This window comes from Salvelinus alpinus, chromosome 23, assembly GCF_045679555.1.
Source record: "Salvelinus alpinus chromosome 23, SLU_Salpinus.1, whole genome shotgun sequence".
Classification (NCBI taxonomy): Eukaryota; Metazoa; Chordata; class Actinopteri; order Salmoniformes; family Salmonidae; genus Salvelinus; species Salvelinus alpinus.
This window is the reverse complement of record NC_092108.1, coordinates 43362459-43375179: the sequence shown is the minus strand read 5'-3', so window position 1 is coordinate 43375179 and position 12721 is coordinate 43362459. Positions and strand designations below refer to the sequence as shown.

The following is a 12721-nucleotide window of genomic DNA, read 5'->3' as shown; positions in this document are numbered from 1 at the left end:
TTCAATTGTAGCTAACACGTCAAACAAACTCAACGTACCTGTCGTCATTTAGTAAATTCTGGTCCCCGAGGAGTAAGTCCCTGAATCTATACCTCGGGGGAAGACGGGGTACTTCGCTCTCCAAATCAACCATAGTTCTCCTTAGCTGTAGCTACATCAGTTGAAACAAAAGCTCAATCCAGATCTCAAATGTACACTTTTATAACAATGTTTCAAAACAATTGTTGCACTCTGTCGTGCATCCTTCTTCCAAGCGCCCGAAAAAGACTGCATCCATCACAAAAATATTGTTTTTTTATTTGGAAAACAAGGAAGCAGCTATATAGGCAAATTATTCAAAATCGTCCCATTGTTGAGCATCCTTGAGTGGATGTGTGCGACTAGACACCCAAGAGCATCATTATGCTCTTGAGACGTTGTGCATGTGTCATCTCACTGCAAGCATCATCCAAAGCGCACATCGCAGTCATTGGAGTCGTCAGTTTATTGGTGATGATGATTAGGCTAATAATGATGATGTGAATATACACTATATATAAAAAAGTATGTGGACACCCCTTCAAATTATTTGTTTTGGCTATTTCAGCCACACCCGTTGCTGACAGCTGTATAATCTCCATAGACAAACATTGGCAGTACAATGGCCTTACTGAGAGCTCAGTGACTTTCAACGTGGCACTGTCATAGGATACCACTTTTCTAACAAGTGAGTTCGTCAAATTTTGGCCATGCTAGAGCTGCCCGGTCAACTGTAAGGGCTGTTATTGTGCAGTGGAAACGTCCAGGAGCAACAACGGCTCAGCCGCGAAGTGGTAGGCCATACAAACCCACAGGACTGCCGAGTGCTGAAGCGCGTAAAACTCGCCTGTCCTCGTCTTGCAACAATCACTAATGAGTTCCAAACTGCCTCTGGAAGCAACGTCAGCACAAGAACTGTTCCATGGCCGAGCAGCCGCACACACGCCTAAGATCACCATGCGCAATGCCAAGTGTCGGCTGGACTAGTGTAAAGCTCGCCGCCATTGGACTGGAAATGCGTTTTCTGGAGTGATGAATCACGCTTGAAGTTAGCTACATCCTTTACTATTCAAAACAATACTGTTTTGTTTGAAATACATTCATATGCACAAAAATGTAGGCTACATAGCCAGAGAAGAAGAGGTGAAGCAAGAGGATTTACTAATCTGTCTGTGTGAGATAAGCACTTTTCACTCAGAGTACAACAGTATGATTCATAATATCCATAAAACCCAGCGGTCAAACAGGGAAATAGTTCCAATCATTTTTCCACCATACATTTTTTCCCCATGAGGATTTTAGAAATAATTCAAAAAAGGACTGTGTTTCGTGTAGACTTACCCTGGCGTGACGTTTTGATAACCGTGTAAATCTCTCTAGAACAAAGTGACTTTTATGCAAAAATTACCCAATTATCCAAGTTGAAATGACATGGTGTGCCCAGTGGATAATGACTCATGTCCCAACAGGTTCATTTTCACAGATCTACTGTAACTTTCTCCAACAGGTGATGAGGCCCCACTGCCAGACCACAACCTAGTGGCTCAGGTCTATTTTTACCTGGTAATGCAAACTTTGTTTCCCACTTTTCACCAGACTATTTTATCATATTTAGTGCCTCAAATAGAAGCTAGTCCAGTAACACTTACATCCAAGTATAATGATGACATGATTACAAGGCATATAAAAGGTTCTATTATACCTGGATTCTCAAAGTTAAGTGTTACTGTCAAGCAGTCGAAGCTAGAATCTTGCCGTACTACGCCACTAGGTGTGGTATGAGCCCTAGGAACTCAATTGAATAACTATAAAATAACAGGCTCTTGGTTTGGGGAGGGAGCAGTGTAACAGTGACCCAGAACCAAACCAAGAACCTATTGCATTCAGTTTCTTGGGCTCATATCACACCTAGGTGGCGAAGTATGGCTACATTCCACCCTTTGCTGCCTGACATTTGGCATAGTCATCAGAATTGGGTCTTTGGAGCAGTGTGCAGTTAACCAATGGTCTATCCAAAATTATCACTCCAGTGTTAAAGTGGGGCTAAAGTGGGGCTAAAGCTTAAGAGGGTGTGAACAATGCTGAATGGGTGTAGACAAAGAAGAGCTCTCCAGTAGGTGTACCAAAACATTCTAAGACCATTTTCTCAAAAGTGAGGTTACAAGATTATCAACATTCAAAGCATAATTACTTTCCCATTGTTCCTCAACTGTAGTGTATGATATACCATTTTCTAAGCTCTGAGTCTCTACTTTTATTCATTGTATTCATTCAAATGTTGCTACATAAGACCGGATCGGTCACAAATGGTGAAGCAAATCCACTTGTATAGGTAATTAAATGAATCACTAGCTAAAATGAGCAAGATACAATCACACATCCAACTGTCTTGTCTCATGATGTATCAACCATCATTGTCTTTTATATCAACTTCCTATATACCAGATCCCTGTACAGTCTAGCAAAGGACTTTTGACCTGTTGGATCTTACAAAATATATGTTTGTGAAGGAAGGAGCGAGTCAGACATTTCCGTGTAAAGGACAGGATTCTATAACACTTTTTTGGTTACTACATGATTCCATGTGTTATTTCATAGTTTTGATGTCTTCACTATTATTCTACAAAGTAGAAAATAGCATATATAAAGAAAAACCCTGGAATGAGTAGGTGTGTCAACTTTTGACTGGTACTGTATATTTACAAAAAATATATACGGGGGATTGGAAATGATGCAGACAATTACATTGATAGAAGCCACAATCTCTCTGCAATATTAAAGTGATCTACACCCTAAAAATATATATACAAAAATAAATATGAATAAGCTCTGATTTATAAATATATAGCAACAACATTGCAAAGTATTTTAAGCATTTAAGCAATATGGCAAACAAACACATACTGTACATTTACACGTACATTTTGTGATCCTTTCAGATCTACAGGAACTGCCTAGGGACAGAGCCCACTATTGCAACCATTTACCCACTTGTTTCTAGCCCCAAGCACTGAGGATTCCACCCCTGAAACAACTAGCTGGAAAGTGCAATGTTGTTTACTTTACACCATATTATATTACTGTAAACCAAAAAAGTCCTGATGCTTTGACTTGATTGACATGGTGCCAACTGCCAAATAGAGGACAACATATATACAGTTGAAGTCAGAAGTTTTCATACACCTTAGCCAAACACATTTAAACTCAGTTTTCATTTAATCCTTGTAAAAAATTCCCTGTCTTAGGTCAGTTAGGATCACCAATTTGTTTTAAGAATGTGAAATGTCAGAATAATAGTAGAGAGAATGATTTATTTCAGCTTTTATTTCTTTCGTCACATTCCCAGTGGGTCAGAAGTTTACATACACTCAATCAGTATTTGGTAGCATTGCCTTTAAATTGTTTAACTTGAGTCAAACGTTTTGGGTAGTTTTCCACAAGCTTCCCACAATAAGTTGGGAGAATTTTGGCCCATTCCTCCTGACAGAGCTGGTGTAACTGAGTCAGGTTAGTAGGCCTCCTTGCTCGCACACACTTTTTCAGTTCTGCCCACACATTCATTTTCTATAGGATTGAGGTCAGGGCTTTGTGATGGCCACTCCAATACCTTGACTTTGTTGTCCTTAAGCCATTTTGCCACAACTTTGGAAGTATGCTTGGGGTCATTCTCAATTTGGAAGAACCATTTGCGACCCAGCTTTAACTTCCTGACTGATGTTTTGAGATGTTGCTTCAATATATCCACATAATTTCCCACCGTGCTTCACGGTTGGGAAGGTGTTCTTCGGCTTGCAAGGCTCCCCCTTTTTCCTCCAAACATAATGATGGTCATTATGGCCAAACAGTTCTATTACTGTTTCATAAGACCAGAGGACATTTCTCCAAAAAGTACGATCTTTGTCCCCATGTGCAGTTGCAAACGGTAGTCTGGCTTTTTTATGGCGGTTTTGGAGCAGTGGCTTCTTCCTTGCTGAGCGGCCTTTCAGGTTATATCGGTGCAGCCAGCTGGTTTCTTCACGCATCGTGCCGACAGAAACAAACATCTTTCTGGTAAGAAGAGGGGCGGGGGGTATGCCTTATGATTAACGAGACGTCCTCACAATCAAATGTCGACCGCATTATCTACCAAGGGAATTCTCTTCGATTATAATCACAGCCGTATATATTCCCCCCCAAGCAGACACATCGATGGCCCTGAACAAACTTTATCTGACTATGTAAACTGGAAACCACACACCCTGAGGCTGCATTCATCGTAGCTGGGGATTTTAACAAGGCTAATCTGAAAACAAAACTCCCTAAATTCTATCAGCATATCGATTGTGCTACCAGGGCTGGTAAAACCCTAGATCATTGTTATTCTAACTTTCACGACGCATATAAGGCCCTCCCCCGCCCTCCTTTCGGAAAAGCTGACCACGACTCCATTTTGTTGCTTCCAGCCTACAAACAGAAACTAAAACAACAGCCCCGTCACGGACCAGGAGGTCTTGCTCCCAGACAGACTAAATAACTTTTTTGCTCGCTTTGAGGACAATACAGTGCCACTGACACGGCCCGCTACCAAAATCTGCGGGCTCTCCTTCACTGCAGCCGAGGTGAGTAAAACATTTAAACGTGTTAACCCTCGCAAGGCTGCAGGCCCAGACGGCATTCCCAGCCGCATCCTAAGAGCATGCGCAGACCAGCTGGCTGGTGTGTTTACGGACATATTCAATCAATCCTTATCCCAGTCTGCTGTTCCCACATGCTTCAAGAGGGCCACCATTGTTCCTGTTCCCAAGAAAGCTAAGGTAACTGAGCTAAACGACTACCGCCCCGTAGCACTCACTTCCGTCATCATGAAGTGCTTTGAGAGACTAGTCAAGGACCATATCACCTCCACCCTACCTGACACCCTAGACCCACTCCAATTTGCTTACCGACCCAATAGGTCCACAGACGACGCAATCGCAACCACACTGCACACTGCCCTAACCCATCTGGACAAGAGGAATACCTATGTGAGAATGCTGTTCATCGACTACAGCTCAGCATTTAACACCATAGTACCCTCCAAACTCGTCATCAAGCTTGAGACCCTGGGTCACGACCCCGCCCTGTGCAACTGGGTACTGGACTTCCTGACGGGCCGCCCCCAGGTGGTGAGGGTAGGTAACAACATCTCCACCCCGCTGATCCTCAACACTGGGGCCCCACAAGGGTGCGTTCTGAGCCCTCTCCTGTACTCCCTGTTCACCCACGACTGCGTGGCCATGCACGCCTCCAACTCAATCGTCAAGTTTGCGGACGACACTACAGTGGTAGGCTTGATTACCAACAACGACGAGACGGCCTACAGAGAGGAGGTGAGGGCCCTCGGAGTGTGGTGTCAGGAAAATAACCTCACACTCAACGTCAACAAAACAAAGGAGATGATTGTGGACTTCAGGAAACAGCAGAGGGATCACCCCCCTATCCACATCGACGGGACAGTAGTGGAGAGGGTAGTAAGTTTTAAGTTCCTCGGAGTACACATCACGGACAAACTGAATTGGTCCACCCACACGGACAGCGTTGTGAAGAAGGCGCAACAGCTGGAGCGCGTGCTACAGGTGGGTGCTGCCATGGTGACCAGCGAGCTGAGATAAGGGGGGACTTTACCTAGCAGGGTCTTGTAGATGACCTGGAGCCAGTGGGTTTGGCGACGAGTATGAAGCGAGGGCGAGCCAACGAGAGCATACAGGTCGCAGTGGTGGGTAGTATATGGGGCTTTGGTGACAAAACGGATGGCACTGTGATAGACTGCATCCAATTTGTTGAGTAGGGTATTGGAGGCTATTTTGTAAATGACATCGCCGAAGTCGAGGATCGGTAGGATGGTCAGTGTTACGAGGGTATGTTTGGCAGCATGAGTGAAGGATGCTTTGTTGCGGAATAGGATGCCAATTCTAGATTTAACTTTGGTTTGGAGATGTTTGATGTGAGCCTGGAAGGAGAGTTTATAGTCTAACCAGACACCTAGGTATTTGAAGTTGTCCACATATTCTAAGTCAGAACCGTCCAGAGTAGTGATGCTGGACGGGCGGGCAAGTTGTGTTTTTTACTTGAATTTATTTGCTAAATATTTTCTTAACTCTTCTTGAACTGCACTGTTGGTTAAGTAAATAAGCATTTCACGGTAAGGTCTACACTTCGGCGCATGTGACAACATTTTTATTTGAGATGTGTTTGTGCCGTCATGTGCATTAGTAGAACTTATTTACATTTGTTTTTACCTACACTTGTATGTTGACTCAATATTGCCGTTGTGGTTTTCATTTTTGGCTGACTTTTCTTGGTGAATGTACAATCGTCGCGAATTGAATTATGGGGAGTTACAGGCCCTGAAGTGAACATAGTTGTTTGTACACGCAAACTCGACTAAAAATGAGGGCTTACGTTGCAAACCTCCCTTGCTTAGCTAATCATTTGTACCGCCCTCCGAGATGGTGAAGGGGATTCCCCCAAGGGCATAAGGCGAGGGTAAGTGGACGAGGGTGTGTCTTTTATGAGATTGAACCTCAGCTAATGGCGGAAATTGCCAAACTGACGTGTATTTCCTGGTTGGTAGGTCCCTTGTCACGCGAGAGTTCGGAACGGGAGAAGTGCTTCTCGGTTTTTAATGGTCGTCAGTAGTTACAACAGATTTGAAACATAATCCTAACCTTTAATCACACTGCTAATCTTGTGCCTAACCCTAACCTTAAATTAACACCAAAAAGTAAATTTTTGTTTTCATAAATTTTGTACGATGTAGCCAATTTTGAAGTTGAAACTAGTAGAAACCGTTGTTAATACCAGAGTCCCATAAGAATCCGGGAGGGTGGGGAAAACCAAGGTGCCCGTCAGGAAACCAAATTTCCCTCGAGTCCAAGAGACTATGTCACCATAGTAATAGACATCAGTGAAGTACCAAAACTGTGTATTACATACCAGTCGGAGAAGTCTTAGAAACGTAATTAAATCTGGGCAGGTCAATACAGTTCCCTGTCATTAACGTTTCAAGACTGCCACCTTGTGGCCAAAAGCAGATACAACTTTCAACCTGAGCGATATGAATGTGTCATCTATCTGTAGAGTAAACCATTGTAATATCTGTGAAGAGGCCCTCAAATCATCACCCTTAAGATGTTGGAAAACCCAGGGACTGAATGCAAAATCAATTGGTATATAGTAACATTGATGGACCATCGGGGTAATGTTGACTATGTTAAAATATGTCATATATCTTCCCCAGAATATGACAAGCCATAGTCTGTTCATAATAAAATGCATTAATTCTGTTGTTATACTCACACTAAGGTCAGAGTTCACTGCTGTGGTGAGAAGTGCAGGGGTGCCTCTGTGGAGTGCATCTGATGTGCCAGTTGCAAAGTTGACCTTGATGAGATTAAAACATGCAACCTTTGGGTTGCTAGATGTTTGAGTTATATTGCCACCCCGACCAATCACACTCTTTTAGTTTTTGCCTCAAGTAACCTTCTGTCTTATGTAACCAAACTTAACATATCATACTAATTTGAGTGTCCCGGATTTTCAGATAAAATAAAATAAAATTTTATTTGTCACGTGCCGAATACAACAGGTGTATTCACCTTACCGTGAAATGCTTACTTACAAGCCCTTAACCAGCTATGCAGTTTTAAGAAAAATAAGAGTTAAGAAAATATTTACTAAATAAACCTCAAGTAAACACCAAAAAATCAGACTTCAGAGATTTTGCAATTCGTTCCAGTCGCAGGCAGCAGAGAACTGGAAGGAAAGGCGGCCAAATTAGGTTTTGGCTTTAGGGATGATCAGTGAGATACACCTGCTGGAGCACGTGCTACGGGTGGGTGTAGCCATCGTGACCAGTGAACTGAGATAAGGCGGCACTTTACCTAACATAGCCTTGTAGATGACCTGGAGCCAGTGGGTCTGACGACGAACATGTAGCGAGGGCCAGCCGACTAGGGCATACAGGTGGCAGTGGTGGGTCGTATAAGGTGCTTTAGTAACAAAACGGATGGCACTGTGATAAACTGCATCCAGTTTGCTGAGTAGAGTATTGGAAGCTATTTTGTAGATGACATCGCCGAAGTCGAGGATCGGTAGGATAGTCTGTTTTACTAGGGTAAGTTTGGCGGCGTGAGTGAAGGAGGCTTTGTTGCGAAATAGAAAGCCAACTCTAGATTTGATTTTGGATTGGAGATGTTTGATATGAGTCTGGAAGGAGAGTTTGCAGTCTAGCCAGACACCTAGGTACTTATAGATGTCCACATATTCTAGGTCGGAACCGTCCAGGGTGGTGATGCTAGTCGGGCGTGCGGGTGCAGGCAGCGAACGGTTGAAAAGCATGCATTTGGTTTTACTAGCGTTTAAGAGCAGTTGGAGGCCACGGAAGGGGTGTTGTATGGCATTGAAGCTCATTTGGAGGTTAGATAGCACAGTGTCCAAGGAAGGGCCAGAAGTATACAGAATGGTGTCGTCTGCGTAGAGGTGGATCAGGGAATCACCCGCAGCAAGAGCAACATCATTGATATATACAGAGAAAAGAGTCGGCCCGAGAATTGAACCCTGTGGTACCCCCATAGAGACTGCCAGAGGACCGGACAACATGCCCTCCGATTTGACACACTGAACTCTGTCTGCAAATTATCCTTGAGATGTTTCTACAACTTGATTGGAGTCCACCTGTGGTAAATTCTATTGATTGGACATGATTTGGAAAGGCACAAACCTATCTATATAAGGTTCCACAGTTGACAGTGCATGTCAAACCAAGCCATGAGGTCAAAGGAATTGTCTGTAGAGCTCAGAGACAGGATTGTGTCGAGGCACAGATCTGGGGAAGGGTACCAAAAACTTTCTCCAGCTTTGAAGATCCCCAAGAACACAGTGGCCTCCATCATTAAATGGAAGAAGTTTGGAACCACCAAGACTCTTCCTAGAGCTGGCTGCCCAGCCAAACTGAGCAATCAGGGGAGAAGGGCCTTAGTCAGGGAGGTGACCAAGAACCCGATGGTCACTCTGACAGAGCTCTAGAGTTCCTCTGTGGAGATGGGAGAACTTTCCAAGAGGACAACCATCTCTGCAGCACTCCACCAATCAGGCCTTTATGGTAGAGTGGCCAGACGGAAGCCACTCCTCAGTAAAAGGCACATGACAGCTCGCTTTGAGTTTGCTAAAAGCCACCTAAAGACTCTCAGACCATAAGAAATAAGATTATCTTCTCTGATGAAACCATGACTGAACTCTTTGGCCTGAAAGCTAAATGTCACGTCTGGAGGAAACCTGGCACCATCCCTACGATGAAGCATGGTGGTGGCAGCATTCTGCTGTGGGGATGTTTTTCAGCGGCAGGGACTGAGAGACTAGTCAGGATCGAGGAAAAGATCAACGGAGCAAAGTACAGAGATCCTTGATGAAAACCTGCTCCAGAGCGAAGGAGCACACAGCCAAGACACAGCCAAGACAATGCAGGAGTGGCTTCGGGAGAAGTCTCTGAATGTCCTTGAGTGGACCAGCCAGAGCCCCGACTTGAACCCGATCGAACATCTCTGGAGAGACCTGAAAATAGCTGTGCATCGACGCTCCCCATCCAACCTGACAGATCTTGAGAGGATCTGCAGAGAAGAATGGGAGAAACTCCCCAAATACAGTTGTGCCAAGCTTGTAGCGTCATTCCCAAGGAGACTCCCAAGAAGGCTGTAGTCGCTGCCAAAGGTGCTTCAACAAAGCACTGAGTAAAAAGTCTGAATACTTATGTAAATCTGATATTTCAGTTCGTTATTTATCCATTTGCAAAAAATTCTAAAAACCTGCTTTTGCTTTGTGATTATGGGGTATTGTGTGTAGACTGATGAGGGGAAAAAACAATATAATCAATTTTAGAATTAGGCTGTAACGTAACAAAATGTGGAAAAAGTCAAGAGGTCTGAATACTTTCTGAAGGCACTGTAGATAATAAACAGTGAGTAACAGCAGATATAAGCGGTTAAGGAGCTTTTTGTACCTAGACTTGGCGCTCCGGTACCTCTTGCCCTGCGGTAACAGAGAGAACAGTCTATGGGTAGCTGGAGTCTTTGACCATTTTTAGGGTCTTCGTCTGACACCGCCTAGTATAGAGGTCCTGGATGGCAGAGAGCTTGGCCCCAGTATGTACTGGGCCGTACGCACTACCCTCTGTAGCGCCTTGCGGTTGGAAACCAAGCAGTTCCATACCAGGCGGTGATGCAACCAGTCAGGATGCTTTCAATGGTGCAGTTGTAGAACTTTTTGAGGACCTGAGGACCCATGCCAAATCTTCTCAGTCTCCTGAGGGGGACTCGTTTACTATGTTACGTCTAATCTATGAGACTAGGCTGGTTTATTGACTGGGGTTTATTGACTGGGAAAGGGTGAAACTTAGTCAAGAAGTCAACAACTCAAATGCCTTCACTACAGAATGGCATAAATATCCAACAGAATGAAAGCTAGACAGGACATGCACAGAGGATGTTGTTCCTACTGTGACCAAACCAAAAACGTAGATAGATGGCAGCATTTGCGCAAAACTGAAAGCGTGAACCACCACATTTTAGCACGGGAAGGTGACTGGGAACATGGACGTGTACAAACAGACCAGCTATGACCCCCATAATGCTATCCCTTACAAAAACGTCCTACAGGAATCCTGCCGGAATTCAACCTTTTGTGAAGGAATTGTGCAGGTGTCCTGCAGGAATCCTGTAGGTTTGATAAAATCAGGAAAAGTCCCTGACAATAAGAACTTATCCAAACCAAAAACCATGGATAGGTGGCAGCATGTCCTGCAAAAGCTTTGAAAATCCTGCACAAACATGACAATTCCTGCAGGACCAAAACCTTCAGGATTTTGATATTGCTGCAGGATATGCCAAGTCGTGTAGGACCATGGCAATTCCTGCAGGACCGAAACCTGAAGGATTTTGATATTGCTGCAGGATATGCCAAGTCGTGTAGGACCATGGCAATTCCTGCAGGACCGAAACCTGAAGGATTTTGATATTGCTGCAGGATATGCCAAATCGTGTAGGACCATGGCAATTCCCGCAGGACCAAGGATATCCCAGCACGAATCCTGAAGAACCGAATCCTGCAGGATTTTGATATTCCTAGGGCCATATCAGATAGTCAAAGTGCTGGGCTGGAGAAGATAAAGTGTGTGGAGGTGAAAAACTTTTTTTTCAGAACATACTAAAAGTCAGAAACATACTAAAACAACAACACATTCTATATGAACATGTTAGGGGGTATCAGTTATTTTTTATGTGTTGTGTTTGCAAAATATTTGTAAGTTAGATAGCTTTGCTAGCGTGTTCTCTAACACTGGCTGCTAGATAGCTAGCTAGCTTTGACACAAAAAAAACCCATTTAAAACTTTTGCTTCCATGGAAAGTGACAAATGAGGTTTCATATCCCTCTCTAGTACTGTCTCTTTAGTGCTGTTACAAGTTAGGCAAAATAAAAATACAATTTTTAAATGGATGGTGAAAGATTAGATTTCTTGAATGACTAGGCTAATGGCTTCTTGGCTAAAGTAGCACTTAACAACACAGTAACAATGTCACATAACTGATCATGAGATGTAAATATGGAAGTGATTGCATTTATATACACTGAACAAAAATCTAAATGTAACATGTTTCATGAGCTAAAATAAAAAATCTGCAAAATTTTCCATACGCTCGAAAAAGCGTATTTCCCTCAAATTGTGCACACAAATTTGTTTACATACCTGTCAGTGAATATTTCTCCTTTGCCAAGATAATCCATCCACCTGACAGGTGTGGCATATCAGGAAGCTGATTAAACAGCATGATCATTACACAGGTACACCTTGTCCTGGGGACAATAAAAGGCCACTCTAAAATGTGTAGTTTTGTCATGCAACACAATACCACCCTGCATACCACTGCTGGCTTGCTTCTGAAGCTAAGCAGGGTTGGTCCTGGTCAGTCCCTGGATGGGAGACCAGGTGCTGCTGGAAGTGGTGTTGGAGGGCCAGTAGGAGGCACTCTTTCCTCTGGTCTAAACAAAGATCCCAATGCCCCAGGGCAGTGATTGGGGACACTGCTCTGTGTAGGGTGCCGTCTTTCGGATGGGACGTTAAACGGGTGTCCTGACTCTCTGAGGTCATTAAAGATCCCATGGCACTTATCGTAAGAGTAGGGGTGTTAACCCCGGTGTCCTGGCTAAATTCCCAATCTGGCCCTCAACCATCACGGTCACCTAATAATCCCCAGTTTACAATTGGCTCATTCATCCCCCTCCTCTCCCCTGTAACTATTCCCCAGGTCGTTGCTGCAAATGAGAACGTGTTCTCAGTCAACTTACCTGGTAAAATAACGGTAAAATAAAAATAAAAAAATGCCACAGACGCCTCAAGAGCTGTTGCCAGAGAATGTAATGTTCATTTCACTATCATAAGCAGCCTCCAACATATTTTTTGAGGATTTGGCAGTACGTCCAACCGGCCTCACAACCGCAGACCAAGTGTAACCATGCCAGCCCAGGACCTCCACGTCCGTCTTCTTCACCTGCGGGATCATCTGAGACCAGCCATCTGGACAGCTGATGAAACTGAGGCGTATTTCTATCTGTAATAAAGCCTTTATGTGGGGAAAAACTCAGAGAAATTCTGATTGGCATGGGCCTATGCCCGCCCATGGCTGCACCCCTC

At 43.9% G+C, this 12721-nt stretch overlaps 1 protein-coding gene across 4 annotated transcripts in view; it reads right to left on the bottom strand.

Moving 5' to 3' along the window:
- LOC139551090 (potassium channel subfamily T member 2-like) overlaps nucleotides 1-385 on the bottom strand; it is a 64624-nt gene extending 64239 nt beyond the window's left edge. For all 4 annotated transcript variants that reach the window (XM_071362481.1, XM_071362482.1, XM_071362483.1 and 1 more), the window contains exon 1: nucleotides 39-385. In XM_071362481.1, coding sequence (XP_071218582.1) covers nucleotides 39-133 — 95 coding nt within the window. In that variant the 5' untranslated portion in view covers nucleotides 134-385. The remainder of the gene's footprint in view (nucleotides 1-38) is intronic.
- Between the last annotated feature and the right edge of the window lie 12336 nt (nucleotides 386-12721).